Source organism: Heterodontus francisci, chromosome 6 (assembly GCF_036365525.1).
Source record: "Heterodontus francisci isolate sHetFra1 chromosome 6, sHetFra1.hap1, whole genome shotgun sequence".
NCBI lineage: Eukaryota > Metazoa > Chordata > Chondrichthyes > Heterodontiformes > Heterodontidae > Heterodontus > Heterodontus francisci.
In genome coordinates, this window is record NC_090376.1 from 7,603,452 (window position 1) to 7,618,759 (window position 15,308).

A 15,308-nucleotide genomic window follows, 5' to 3' on the forward strand; every position below is an offset into this window, starting at 1 on the left:
TGGAAGTCATTGATTGTCTCTGCTTGTGGGCAGCGAGTTCCACTGCTCAGTGGCAGCAGTGTGTACCATCTACCTGATGCACTGCAGCAATGCACCAAGGCTCCTGAGACAGCAAATTCCAAACCCACGACCACTACCACCTTGAAGGACAAGGGCAGCAAATGCATGGGAACACCTGCAAGTTCCCCTCCAAGCCACACACCATCCTGACTTGGAAGTATATCGCCGTTCCTTCACTGTCACTGGGTCAAAGTCCTGGAACTCCCTTCCTAACAGCACTGTGGGTGTACCTACCTCACATGGACTGCAGCGGTTCAAGAAGGCAGCTCACCACCACCTTCTCAAGGGCAATTAGGGATGGGCAATAAATGCTGGCCTGGCCAGCGACGCCCACATCTCTGAATGAATTTAAAAAAAGGTCATTACGTGACCTCTCACTTCCAACTGTCCCCCTCCACAGTCAAACTGCCTTTATTCCCCATTTTCAACAATTTCATATCATGTTAATGAAAGTCTTCAAAGAAAATGAAAAGAAAAACAATTTTTCTGCTGTTCTTTTTTTGCTAGTATCAGTGTCCTGTAGATTGGTCTTCAATTCTTGGAGACTCCGGGGCAACCCTGGAGGGTTGGCAAGCATTCCTACAAAGTAGGGGGAGGGGGGCAAAATTGTCAGGTCATGCTCTGCCAATGAAGCTCCCCCCCAGGCACCGCTTCCAAAACTGTGAGTGGGCTTGTGGTGAATCTGCTTTAAGGTACATGGTCCAGGCTCAGCTCCTGCTAGGCAACGGGAAATTATGACCCCACCCCCCCCCCCACCCCCGCTGCTGAAATTTCCATAATTTCTGGGTTGTGCGTTGAAACGTAAACTTGAATCAGTCACCTTCTTTGGGCCCAGTTCACCCACCTCCCACAGAGACCCGGAGACACGCACACAATCTCAAAAATAACATTTTCGCCCATGTAATGTTTTACACACATCCGTTGTGTGACTCAGTTCTCTCCAGGGTGCCTGATGTAAACAGATAACGTGAGCCTGTTTAGCTACCCAGTAAAGACGGCTGTGAATCTCAACATGGCGTAATCACAGTCTCTCTCCCTCACCAGCCCCATTGCCAATTACACTCCCCCATCAGTCTCCTTCAGTGTGACAGCCTGCTGCCTGGGTTGCCTAGTGTTTAATAACGGAGCGCGTTTCATCGTGTAAGCACAGCTGCAAGTTTTTTTTCTGAATGCTTCTTGTAAATATTTATTTGAAGCAGCCCTGGTTTGTCCCTTCTGCTCCCATGCAAATACACATGTACCGATGTTTAACCAACGCCAGTAATGACATGCTGTTTAAGTCAACTCAGTCCCTGATGTACTGCTCTGTTTATAGCAGTTTCTTAGGAAAGTTCACCATCAGGTTACTTAGCATAGTGGTTATGCTACTGGACTAGTAATCTGGAGGCTTGGACTAATGATCTTGGAGACATGGGTTCAAATCCCACCACAGCAGCTGGGAAATTTAAATTCAATTAATGAATAAAATCCAGAATCAATAGCTAGTCTCAGTAATGGTGACCATGAAACCGCTGGATTATCATAAAAATCCAGCTGGTTCACTAATATCCTGCAGGGAAGGAAATCTGCCATCCTTACCTGGTCTGGCCTACATGTGATTCCTGACCCACAGCAATGGGGTTGATGCTTAACTGCTCTCTGAAATGGCCTAGAAAGACACTCAGTTCAAGGGCAATTAAGGATTGACAATAAATACTGGCCAAGCCAGCGATGCCCCCACATCCCACAAATGAATAAAAAAAGGGTCACACGTCAAGGACCCTGTTAAAGAGGGATTCTCACCATCAGGGACCCCTGATAAAGAGGGGAGTCTCTCCATCAGAGACCCCTGATAAAGAGGGAGTCTCTCCATCAGGGACCCCTGATAAAGAGGGAGTCTCTCCATCAGGGACCCCTGATAAAGAGGGAGTCTCTCCATCAGGGACCCCTGATAAAGAGGGGAGTCTCTCCATCAGAGACCCCTGATAAAGAGGGAGTCTCTCCATCAGGGACCCCTGATAAAGAGGGAGTCTCTCCATCAGAGACCCCTGATAAAGAGGGAGTCTCACCATCAGGGTCACCTTTTAAAGAGGGAGTCTCACCACCTGAGACCCCTGTCAAAGAGGGAGTCTCACCATCAGAGAACTCTGATAAAGAGGGAGTCTCTCCATCAGGGACACCTTTTAAAGAGGGAGTCTCTCCATCAGGGACCCCTGATAAAGAGGGAGTCTCTCCATTAGGGACCCCTGATAAAGAGGGAGTCTCTCCATCAGGGACCCCTGATAAAGAGGGGAGTCTCTCCATCAGAGACCCCTGATAAAGAGGGAGTCTCTCCATCAGGGACCCCTGATAAAGAGGGAGTCTCTCCATCAGAGACCCCTGATAAAGAGGGAGTCTCACCATCAGGGACACCTTTTAAAGAGGGAGTCTCACCACCTGAGACCCCTGTCAAAGAGGGAGTCTCACCATCAGAGAACTCTGATAAAGAGGGAGTCTCTCCATCAGGGACACCTTTTAAAGAGGGAGTCTCTCCATCAGGGACCCCTGATAAAGAGGGAGTCTCTCCATTAGGGACCCCTGATAAAGAGGGAGTCTCTCCATCAGAGCCCCCTGTCAAAGAGGGAGCCTCAACATCAGAGACCTCTGATAAAGAGGGAGCCTCACCATCAGGGACACCTTTTAAAGAGGGAGTCTCACCATCGGGGACCCCTGATAAAGAAGGAGTCTCTCCATCAGGGACCCCTGATAAAGAGGGAGTCTCACCATCAGAGCCCCCTGTCAAAGAGGGAGTCTCACCATCTGAGACCCCTGTCAAAGAGGGAGTCTCACCATCAGAGAACTCTGATAAAGAGGGAGTCTCACCATCAGGGACACCTTTTAAAGAGGGAGTCTCTCCATCAGGGACCCCTGATAAAGAGCGAGTCTCTCCATTAGGGACCCCTGATAAAGAGGGAGTCTCTCCATTAGGGACCCCTGATAAAGAGGGAGTCTGTCCATCAGAGACCCCTGATAAAGAGAGAGTCTCACCATCAGAGACCCCTGTCAAAGAGGGAGTCTCACCATCAGGGACCCCTGTCAAAGAGGGAGTCTCACCATCAGAGACCCCTGTCAAAGAGGGAGTCTCTCCATCAGAGACCCCTGTCAAAGAGGATGTCTCTCCATCAGAGACCCCTGATAAAGAGGGAGTCTCACCATCGGGGACCCCTGATAAAGAGAGAGTCTCACCATCAGAGACCCCTGTCAAAGAGGGAGTCTCACCATCAGGGACCCCTGTCAAAGAGGGAGTCTCACCATCAGAGACCCCTGTCAAAGAGGGAGTCTCTCCATCAGAGACCCCTGTCAAAGAGGATGTCTCTCCATCAGAGACCCCTGATAAAGAGGGAGTCTCACCATCAGAGACCCCTGATAAAGAGGGAGTCTCACCATCAGAGACCCCTGATAAAGAGGGAGTCTCACCATCAGAGACCCCTGTCAAAGGGGGAGTCTCACCATGAGAGACCCATGATAAAGAGGGAGTCTCACCATCAGAGACCCCTGTCAGGGGGAGTCTCACCATCAGAGACCCCTGATAAAGAGGGAGTCTCACCATGAGAGACCCATGATAAAGAGGGAGTCTCACCATCAGAGACCCCTGTCAAAGAGGGAGTCTCACCATGAGAGACCCATGATAAAGAGGGAGTCTCACCATCAGAGACCCCTGATAAAGAGAAAGTTTGACCATCAGAGACCCCTGATAAAGAGGGAGTCTCACCATCAGAGACCCCTGTCAAAGAGGGAGTCTCACCATCAGAGACCCCTGTCAAAGAGGGAGTCTCTCCATCAGAGACCCCTGTCAAAGAGGATGTCTCTCCATCAGAGACCCCTGATAAAGAGGGAGTCTCACCATCAGAGACCCCTGATAAAGAGGGAGTCTCACCATCAGAGACCCCTGATAAAGAGGGAGTCTCACCATCAGAGACCCCTGTCAGGGGGAGTCTCACCATCAGAGACCCCTGATAAAGAGGAAGTTTGACCATCAGAGACCCCTGATAAAGAGGGAGTCTCACCATCAGAGACCCCTGTCAAAGAGGGAGTCTCACCATGAGAGACCCATGATAAAGAGGGAGTCTCACCATCAGAGACCCCTGTCAGGGGGAGTCTCACCATCAGAGACCCCTGATAAAGAGAAAGTTTGACCATCAGAAACCCCTGATAAAGAGGGAGTCTCACCATCAGAGACCCCTGATAAAGAGGGAGTCTCACCATCAGAGACCCCTGTCAAAGAGGGAGTCTCACCATGAGAGACCCATAATAAAGAGGGAGTCTCACCATCAGAGACCCCTGTCAGGGGGAGTCTCACCATCAGAGACCCCTGATAAAGAGAAAGTTTGACCATCAGAGACCCCTGATAATGACGGAGTCTCACCATCAGGGACTCCTTTTTTAAAATTAGTTTCAGAATTAATAATTTAATTTTTCAATAAAATGGTTGCGAAATATAAATCCATTTCTTTATTTGCTGCAGGGTTTGGATAATGCTGACAATGCCACTTTTATTGCCCATCCCAGTTTCCCTGAGAAGGTGTTGTAGGCTCTGTTGATAAACTACATAGCAATTGTATATTTTTTACAAAGTTACATAGTAATTACAACACAGAAACAGGACATTCGGCTCAACAGGTCTATGTCAGTGTTATTGCTCCACATTAGCCTCCTCCCATCTTGCTTAATCTAATCCTATCAGCATATTCTTCTGTTCCTTTCTCCCTCATGTATTTATCTCGCTTCCCTTAAATGTATCTCTCCTCTTCACCTCAACCACTCCCTGTGGTAGTGAGTTCCACATTCTCACCACTCTCTGGGGAAAGAAAGTTTCTCCTGAATTCCCAACTGGATTTATTAGTGACTGTTTGTGGCCTCGAATTCTGGTCTCACCTGCAAATGGAAACATCTTCTCTACGTCTATGCTATCAAACTTTTTCATACACTGTCGGGTCACCCCTCAGCCTTCTCTTTTTTTAACAAGTAAACTGTGCGGCGACTGTTTATCAAAGGCTGTTGGGAGGCAGTGAGAATGTTTGAGAATTCTCAACCCACCATTCTCTCAAATTTCTTTCCAGGAGCAACTTGACTGGCAGTAGAGAACTACGAGCTCTCCCTGCAGATCTAAATTCTCCCAAATGGGATTTTTGAAATTGGGAACTAGGCAGATTGCTTCCCTGTTGATGGATCGAATCATCGCATCACACAGCACAGAAGGAGGCCATTCAGCATATCGTGCCCATGCTAGCTCTTTGAAAGAGCTATCCAATTAGTTCCACTCCCCCTGCTCCTTACCCATAGCCCCGCAATTTTTTTTTTCCCTTCAATTTTTTTTTTTATCCAATTCCCTTCTGAAAGTTACTATTGAAACTGCTTCCACCTCCATTTCAGGCAGCGCGTTCCGGATCACAACAACTCACTGCGTCAAAACAATTCTCCTCTCCCCTCTGGCCCTTTCCCCAATTATCTTCAATCTGTGTCCCTCTGGTTACTGACCCTCCTGCCACTGGAAACAGTTTCTCTTTCTCATTCATCTCATCAGTCTGGGAAGGTCTCTAACCCAACTCCCAGAGGTGAAAAACCAATGTTCCAAGCACGGCACCATCCAGTCTCAACATGGATTACTTTATATTTAAGGGATACACAAGCAGAAATCCAATGCTAACATTAAAACAACACTGTAGCATCCCATTTTCAAAGTAATCTTCTCTCAGTCGAAGCAGTTCTTGCCTGAAATATATTCTAGGACTGGTCTGGGTAGATAAGGTCCAGATAAAGAAAGCCTATTTGCCCAGAATTTAAAAGTCGTGCGTGCGTTGCTTAAAAAAACAATAACGAGGTGACCATGATATTGAAAAGCTCTCGGCAAACATTCAGCTGTAACACTGCTCCATGTGAAGCACTGTCCATTCACGGCCTCTTTATCTGCGAATGCACCTCATTAGCCAATGATGTGATTCTGTTTGAACAGAGACAAGTTACTCAGGATCAAAATAATTAATTTTGACCCTTCCCAAACAGCTGGCATGAAGTGGGGAAGCGTTCATTCGAATTTCCGTCAAAACTGGAAAAAGGAGCTTCACTAGTTCAAAACCTGTGCTTGCTCAACCTTACCATAACAAAACAGAAAGACTTGCAATTTATGTAGCGCCTTGCACGGCCACCAAACGTCTCAAAGTGCTTTGCAGCCAATGCTGTAGTGCAGGAAACACAGCAGCCAATTTGTGCACAGCAAGATCCCACAAACTGCAGTGCGATAATGCCTAGACAATAAGGGTTTTTTTGTAATGTTGGTTGAGGGATAAATATTGGCCCGGACACCTTGGAGAACTCCCCTGTTTTGCTTCGAAATAGTGGCCATGGGACCTTCTATGTGTGTCCGAGAGGGCAGACAGGGCCTCCTCAGTTTAATGTCTCATTTGAAAGATGGCATCTCTGACAGTGCAGCACTCCCTCAGTACAGCACTGAAGTGTCGGCCTGGATTTCTGTGCGCTAGTCAGGTGCTGGATTTTGTGCTGGAGGTGGGGCTCCCAGCGCCAGCCAAAAAGGTGGAGGAGCTCCGCCTGGGCCTTTTCCTGCACCCACCCTGCTTTTCCTGCCCCCCACTAAGTCCTCGGGGAGGGCGCTTCATCTTACAAGGCGCTTCCCTGCGTGACGCGGCCCCACCTCGCCACTGGTAAGATCCCAGTGGGTTGTCGGGCAGGAGGAGGTTACAGAGATAGGATACAGAGCAGGTTGAGTGGAGATTTACTAAGGCAATTCTTGGAACAAGAGGCTTTAGTGACGAGAGATACTGGGGCTCTTTTCATTGGAACAGAGTTGAAGAGCTGGCCAGGGGCTGGGCAGGAGTGCAGTAATTGAAGCTGCGGATTATAGTGCCCTGTGTTCGCACTCCAGTGTACTGCCTGAGTTACATTAATATTGTGTACAAAATGACTAACTCCTACTGTTTGTACTTTTCTTCCAGTTACAAGAAGAGACACAGTCGACATGTTGCTGCATGCTGGTTTTATCACAGGAGAACAGCCAACTCTTCTGTCGGGTGAGTGCCATGGCTGATGGTGTCAGCGGTGCTGTTGGGTGAGTGCCATGGCTGGGGGTGTCAGGGTGCTGTTGGGTGAGTGCCATGGCTGGGGGTGTCAGGGTGCTGTTGGGTGAGTGCCATGGCTGGGGGTGTCAGGGGTGCTGTTGGGTGAGTGCCATGGCTGACGGTGTCAGGGTGCTGTTGGGTGAGTGCCATGGCTGGGGGTGTCAGGGGTGCTGTTGGGTGAGTGCCATGGCTGGGGGTGTCAGGGTGCTGTCGGGTCATTGTCATGGCTGGAGGTGTCAGGGTGCTGTTGGGTGAGTGCCATGGCTGACGGCGTCAGGGGTGCTGTTGGGTGAGTGCCATGGCTGGGGGTGTCAGGGATGCTGTTGGGTGAGTGCCATGGCTGGGGGTGTCAGGGTGCTGTCGGGTGATTGTCATAGCTGGGGCTGTCAGGGTGCTGTTGGGTTGGCATGGCTGGGGGTGTCAGGGTGCTTTTGGGTGAGTGCCATGGCTGACGGTGTCAGGGGTTCTGTTGGGTGAGTGCCATGGCTGGGGGTGTCAGGGTGCTGTTGGGTGAGTGCCATGGCTGGGGGTGTCAGGGTGCTGTCGGGTGATTGTCATGGCTGACGGTGTCAGGGGTGCTGTTGGGTGAGTGCCATGGCTGATGGTGTCAGGGGTGCTGTTGGGTGAGTGCCATGGCTGGGGGTGTCAGGGTGCTGTTGGGTGAGTGCCATGGCTGATGGTGTCAGGGTGCTGTCGGGTGATTGTCATGGCTGGGGGTGTCAGGGTTCTGTTGGGTGTGCCATGGCTGGGGGTGTCAGGGTGCTGTTGGGTGAGTGCCATGGCTGGGGGTGTCAGGGTGCTGTCGGGTGATTGCCATGGCTGGGGATGTCAGGGGTGCTGTTGGGTGAGTGCCATGGCTGGGGGTGTCAGGGTGCTGTTGTGTGAGTGCCATGGCTGGGGGTGTCAGGGTGCTGTCGGGTGATTGCCATGGCTGGGGATGTCAGGGGTGCTGTTGGGTGAGTGCCATGGCTGGGGATGTCAGGGGTGCTGCACACTGCACTTCACAATTCTGGGCATCAAACCACTTTGAGATTGTCAGATGTAAAAGGACCATTTCCCTCCACACCAGCCGGGCTCAGTGGGTTGCAGGTCCCTCCCTTCGGAGTCAAACAGGTTGTGGAGTTGAGACGCAGACCGGAGGCTCAAGGGATCATCCAGCTCCCAGTGCTTCATGGTTGGAGGGGCTGTCATTTGATGGAACATTAAACCAAGGCCCCATTTGCCCTCTCAGGTGCACATACAAGACCCCATGAGACTATTTGGAGGGAGGTGCAGGGGAGTTCTCCCCAGTGTCCAGGGGCCGGTCTCTACCCCTCAACCAACATCACTTCAAACAGGTTAACTGGCCATTATGGGATTGCTGTTTGTGGGAGCTTGCTGTGCAAAAATTAGCCATTTCCTACGTCACTATGGTGACAGCACACAAAAAAATGTTTCATTGGCGGTAAAGATTTCGGGTAAGGGGCAGGAGGTTTAGGAGGGATTTGAGGAAATGTTTTTTCACCAAGAGGGTGGTTGGAATCTGGAACACACTGCCTGAAGAGCTGGTAGAGGCAGGAACCCTCACAACATTCAAGAACTTGAAACGCCATAACATACAAGGCTACGGGCCAAGTGCTGGAATATGGGATTAGAATAGTTGGGTGCTGGATGGACGGCACAGACATGATGGGCCGAAGGGCCTGTTTCTGTGCTGTAAAACTCTATGACTCCATGACTCTAAAGTGCTGTGGGAAGTCCTGCGGTCATAAAAGGCGCTATATAAATGCATGTCTTTCTTTCTGGATATAGATCCAGGGTCTACTTTCAAATACAGTGCAACCATTACAGTCACTTTACAGTTGTATTTTGGTGGGATCAGAGTAAAGGGAGTTTTACTTAGTATCTAACCCCATTTCTTTTTATATAAATAACTTCATTAAAAGTGAATCAAAAAACAAAACTCAAATTAAAATGCCATTCTCGGCGTCGACGATGCACTCCAGTCCCTGTGGTGCCCACCGGTCGCGGAAGGCCTCCGGCGGACACCGCATGCTCCTTCTCCAGGGACACCCGGGCGCGAAGGTAACCGCGGAAGAGGGGCAGGCAATCGGGGTGGACAGACCCCCCCCCCCCCGACGGCCCGCAGCCTGGACCTGTGAATTGCCACCTTGGCCAGACCCAGGAGCAGACCGACGAGGAGATCCTCCTCCCGGCCCAAGCCCCTCCGTACCGGGTGCCCAAAGATCAGGAGCGTGGGACTGAAGTGCAGCCAAAACATGAGGAGCAGCCCCTTCAGATACTCAAATAGGGGCTGCAACCTCGCACACTCCGTATAAACGTGGAACACGGACTCGTCCAGGCCGCAGAAAGTACAAGCAGCCTGGGAGTCCGTGAACCTATTTAAAAGTCTATTGCACGGGACTGCTCTGTGTAACACCCTCCACCCCAGGTCCCCGATGTAAAGGGGGGGGGGACTCAGGCATTGAGAGACCTCCATCGGGGTTTCCGCTCGCCGCCAGATGGCAACGCGGACGGCCAGGGCGTGTCCGGGCAGCAGACGAAGGGGAGGAAGGGGAGAGCGTGCAGTAGCAGCCCGTACAGGAAACCCTGCCATGCCGTGTGGAATGGCATGGAGGGCATTTCTAAGCGGTGGCTTGGGTTGTGCGGGACCGGCTCCCGAGGAGGGTTTCGGGGCCTGGGTCCAATGAGCAATTCCGGCTGAGCGGGGGTCAGCTCAGACGGGAGCAATCCGCACTCCTGAGCCCCCTTGTCCCCAACAGTGAGGGGCGTCCCAGGGGCTTCGGCCAGTCCTCTGCCCATCGGTCCGTCCCCGGAGTCGGCCGCCTGGACAGCTAATGCGGTCTCCTCCGCCGGCGGGGGAGCGCCCTGACTGGAGGCAACCATGTTCCAGACTCTGAATAGATCCCGGTAAAAGACAGGCAACTCCCTCAGAGAGGCGCCGCTACCGTTCTCCGCCGGGAGCTGCGTGTCGTCTTGAAGGCAGTGCCCCGGCGGAAAAGATCCGTCGCCAGCGCACACCATCTGGGAGGACACTCGACGTACAGGTATCTCTGCAGGGTCCGAAGGCGGAGAGTCGCAGCCTGGGTGCAGACGCACACCAGCGACTGGCCGTCCTCCTCGATCAGGAAACTCAGGACCGTGGCAGAGACCCAGTGGTTCCTCTTGTCCCAGAAGAAATCGACAAGCTTCTTCTGGATCTTGGTGGCAAATGCAAGGAGCGGGACCAAAGTGACCAACCGGTACCACAGCATCAAGGCTACCAGTTGGTTTATTGATCAACGCTTGGCTCCTGTAGGAAAGCACTCGGAGCAGTCCTGTCCAGCGTCCCAGCCGAGCGGTGACTTTCGTCTCCAACTCCAGCCAGTTTGCTGGCATTCCAAGGCAGGACTCCAAGTCGAGCACCTCCCTCTCTAGGCGCCCGATCTCAACTTCCCGCCTCTTGGTCGACCCCTTCGCGTACACCTGACAGAAGACACGGATGTGAGTCTGGCCTACATCCCACCATAGCCTCAAAGAGGTGACGCCCCCTGCTTCCTTCTCCAGTTGGCCCAGAATTGACGGATCGAGTCCCGGAATCACTCGTCCTCCAGCAGCCAGTTGTTAAAGTGCCATTACATGGACCCCGCCCGCGTGCGGAACGGAGTTAGTTCCCTCAACTTCTCCACCGACGCTTGGCCACGCTGGGGACTGGAGCGATCCCTCACCTCGAGGGTGCAGTTAAAATCCCCCCCGAGGATGATGCACTCGCCGCTATCGATGGAGCTCAAGAGAGCGGACACTTCTTCAAAGAAGTGCGCTCGCAATGCGCCGGGCCTGGGCTCATACACGTTCACAAAGTGGAGCGGCACGCTACCCAGGCGAACGGCGAGGTGGAGCAAGCAGCCCGGTACAAGCTCTTTGACCCCCAAGATCTCCGGCTGAAAAGTCGGGGCCAACAAGATAGCCACCCCACAAGAAACAGTGGTAAGGTGACTCATGTAGACACCACCCTGCCACTCCAGGAACCAGGTGGCTTCGTCTCCCGGAACGGTGTGGGTTTCCTGCAGAAAGCTCACCGCGTATCTCCCTTCACTGACAACTGAGAGATTGTGAAATCTGCGGTGAGACCCCCTGCCGCCGTTGATGTTGAGACTGGCTATGGTTATCTTCATCTCAAAAGTACTTAGAAACCCTTCACCAACACCTCACTGTGAGGAGGGAGCGGAAGTGCACCTGGTCTTCCACTCCCCCAGCAACCCATTGAGGAATGCTTTAAACCGGCGCGCCTCAACCAGTTTCACACCTGCACCCTTGCCCGCTTTCTTGAGGGTGGCACGAACGGACTGGATGATCAGCGCCAGATTCAACCATCGGCCGAGGGACAGCTGAACTTTATTGTGGCAACCCCTGCAAGCAGCGAGGAAATCCCGGAGTTCCGCCGTGGGGATGAGAGGAGACACAGTGGGAGACACGAGGGAGTCCACTGCCTCACTAGTGATGGAATCAAGGTCGTCCTCTGTGCCCCATACCCAGTCCCCATCCTCCTCCGGGTCGTCCCCGCCAGTGGCCGACACACCCACCACACACTGTGGACCGGACGTCCCGGCCACGCCAGCTGGTCCCACCTCCATCACGATCCCACCCCAAGGATCGATGGCGGAGGACTCCTCTCCGGGTTCTTCCGTGGAACTGGAACGTATGGGCGCCAACGGTTCAGGACCCCCCTCCACCTCCGTCCCCAGGCCCATGAGCAGTTGAGGGGAGACGGAGGTTCCCGACTCTGGAAATCCAGCCGGAGCTGAGACCGAAGACAGAGAGAGGAGGCCATCTCCTGCCCCACCAGCACCCACAGATCCAGCAGACAGGGCCACATTTTCAATTATAGCTAGGTCTGGTACATCCTGGTCCAAGAGTGGATTTTGGCTGGGAGGGCCAACCCTTTAAGGCCTCGCCCTCCCCTCCACTCAGCGCACCTGACCCAGTAGCAGAATGGGAGGCTTCTCCAGGAGCGTCCCCAGGCTCCCCCATCACAAGCAGGGCTCCACTTACTCCTTCAGGAGGGGCCTCATGTACAAGGGTCTCCCTTCCTCTCCATCCTGAGGGGTAGGGAGCTCCTGCCCAGGCTTTACAGCCTTGATAGTGGTGGTAGGGGGAACCTGGAGACCCGAACCAGGAGACAGCTCCCCTCCAACAGATGGGCCCTGCATCTCAGGGCCCAGAGTTACCTCTGTGGAGGGGTGCCTTCTCCTCTTTTTCCTACTCGGGTGCGGAGGCTCAGTGACCTCCATGTCATCAGAGGCCTCCACCTCTGCACCCTCCTTTTGCCTGGTCACTCTGGGCCTGAGCCCAGCCCTGGGGCAGGTGGATTCCCCGGGAGCGGGCCTTGGGCTGAGCTCAGGCTCGGGTTGTGCCACGGTGTCCAGGGGACGCGCCTCTCGGTGTTTATTTTTTCTCCACGTCTTCCTTCCACTCAGACGGGCACCCACCTCCCTGCTGGAGGCCGTGAAAACCACAGCCTCCAGAACCGACTGAGTGGTGTCTGTTGGAGGTGTAGGGGGAGTGGGAGGAGGTGCAGCAGCGCCACCCTGGGCCGTCGAGGTGGAGTTGGTGGCCGGGAAGTTGGGGTAGTTCTGATGAGCATGCCTCACCCCCTTGCAGGCAGAGTACCGCACCCTGTCTGAGATCCAGAAGACATGGTAGGCCGCCCCCTGGAACTGCACATTAAAGTGGCTCTCCAAGACCTCCTCCCACGCCAGCTGCAAAAAGAGCTGGCGGCGGAAGGAGTAGACATGCCGGAGACTGTTCTCCCGAAGACTGAGCGGGATTGGGGTGATCCCCAACCTCAACTCCCCCAGGTGGTGCAGATGTGGAAGGATGAGCTCACTGGGAATGAAGGGCGGGACATTTGATAGCATGATCCACTGTGCAGTGGCCCCCAGAGGGTCTACCGGCAGGAAGGTCCCCCCACAGTGAACCCCTTACTCAGGGCCAGGGACACCACCCGCTCGGTCTTCAGGAAGAATACAGCCTTTCCATGCATCTTAAAGGCTGCAACAATGGCCGAGGGGCCGACAACCGCGGTCATTGCCTTTACGCAGGCCTCAATGGACATGTTGGGTTGGGGAAAGCTCTTCACCCCATGGCTGGATGTTATCAATTTAAAGGGTGATGGGGCCGCGTGGGCAGCCACAAAGGCTGCAGCTGCATAGGTAGTAGAGGGCCCCGCCACCAGTGATGAAGGGCTTGCCATGGGTCTAAGAGCTAAACCCACCCTGAATTGTAGGCTTGCAAATCGAATAAAATGAAAGATTCACAAGAAATACTGAATATAAAAAAAAAACAAATAACAGGTTAGGGGAGAGGCTGAGGGTATAGAGGAGAGGGACAGACGGACTGTAATGGATGACTTGCTCTCAGGAGGTTGTGCACACAGCACATTTTAAACAGTCTTTGTTTGCCAGCACTCTTGGTCTTCCGGTCTTCCAGTCTTCTGGTCTTCTGGTTGGGGGAGGCGTCTTCACCTGGGTCAGTTGAAGCTGCCCAGGCACTATAAGCTGCCCAGGCACTATCTAACCCCTTCTGTCTCTTTAGCTGAGCAGCTTTAGCTGACCCGGGCTGGGCAATTGAGGTGGGGAGGGAGCTTCCCTGTGTGCTTGTTGCAGCAGCACAGATCCCTACAAAATTAGCAGCCCCACCCCTTGTTGTTCTGGCCAATTGTTCCTCCCCCAACAGTCCAAAGCAAAGCAAACTATTGGTGTTCAGCACCCAGCTCCAAGCAAAGCCTTGTTTCCAAAAAAATATCTCTTTCTTCACTGCAAAGTTGATTGTTGTTCAAGCTTTCCCTCTGCTTGTTTGTAATTAACTGCTCTCCCTCTGCTCAGTGTAGCTTCTCTCTGCACCACTGCAACCAGCACTGTCAGCTGAAGGTTGTTGCTGCACAAGCAGTCAGCACCTCCAATCAAGCAACAGCCAACCCCACCTGTTCTGGGAGTGTTTGATGGGACAGTGTCGAGGGAGATTTACTCTGTATCTAACCTGTGCTGTACCTGCCCTGGGAACGTTTGATGGGAGTTATAGAAGGAGTTTTATTCCGCATCTAACCCGTGTTGTACCTGTGTCGGAGTGTTTGACTGACTCTCCGCTCCCCAGCAGCACTATCCTTTGTCAAGAACTATGGGGATGACATCTTCTCGGTTGCTATGACAATTGTATCCATGCTACAAGGTTAATTTATAATGAATCCTTGGTGTCTAACTGAAGGAGCTGTGAAGTTGAATAGGAAAAGCTTTAATCAGGTTTGAACGCATTACTTTGTTAGTTCCTTTGGAGGAAGACACACTCCAATCATTGTCGAGCTCTTACAGTGAATCCAGTCATTAAAATTCTTCAGATAAAGTGCTTCTTCAATCATTGTAGTTGGAGTGTTATTTTCAAGGCCAATCTCAATAGAGCCAAGCTATTCAGCACAGATACACATTCTAAGCTCTGGCTTCCTCCCTAATAATGGTCTTGGCCAGGGGTCACCAGTCTCTTTTACCTGAAGTGCCTTTTAAAATTATTTGCCACAAATAAGAAGTATTGAGAGCTGCAAGATGAAATTGTGGCATTTCGGGAAAAAAATGTGAGTGTAATGGTGACCATGAAACCATTGTCGATTGTTGTAAAAACCCATCTGGTTCACTAATGTCCTTTAGGGAAGGAAATCTGCCGCCCTTACCCGGTCTGGCCTACATGTGACTCCAGATCCACAGCAATGTGGTTGACTCTTAAATGCCCTCTGAAATGGCCTAGCAAGCCACTCAGCTGTTAAGGGCAATTAGGGATGGGCAATAAATGCTGGCCTGGCCTGCGACGCCCACATCCCATGGAAGAATAAACGAACCCCAAAATACTTGACAAATTGCCAAGAGTCTCTGGTAGAATGCATCATTTGCATAAATAACAAATAAAATACATGTATTGAATTTAAGTATCAATAGGAAAAAAGTGAAATTAAAATAGACCTAACTCTAAATGAGCGCATTCTTGTCATTTTTAACTACAATTTTCAGTAAAGTCATCTTTAAAACAAACTTTAACTTAAGATGCACAGAATTGAGACAATTTTTTCAGCTACTGATTCTTGTGATAAAAAATAGCTTCAATCGCACATTCAGAATAATTTATCATCTCAGC

The 15,308-nt window shown here is 51.9% G+C and overlaps 1 protein-coding gene across 3 annotated transcripts in view; it reads left to right on the forward strand.

The window, feature by feature from the left end:
* LOC137371104 (cGMP-dependent 3',5'-cyclic phosphodiesterase) overlaps positions 1 to 15,308 on the forward strand; it is a 372,354-nt gene that overhangs the window by 242,572 nt on the left and 114,474 nt on the right. For all 3 annotated transcript variants that reach the window (XM_068033044.1, XM_068033045.1, XM_068033046.1), the window contains one exon: positions 7,029 to 7,103. In XM_068033044.1, coding sequence (XP_067889145.1) covers positions 7,029 to 7,103 — 75 coding nt within the window. The remainder of the gene's footprint in view (positions 1 to 7,028; positions 7,104 to 15,308) is intronic.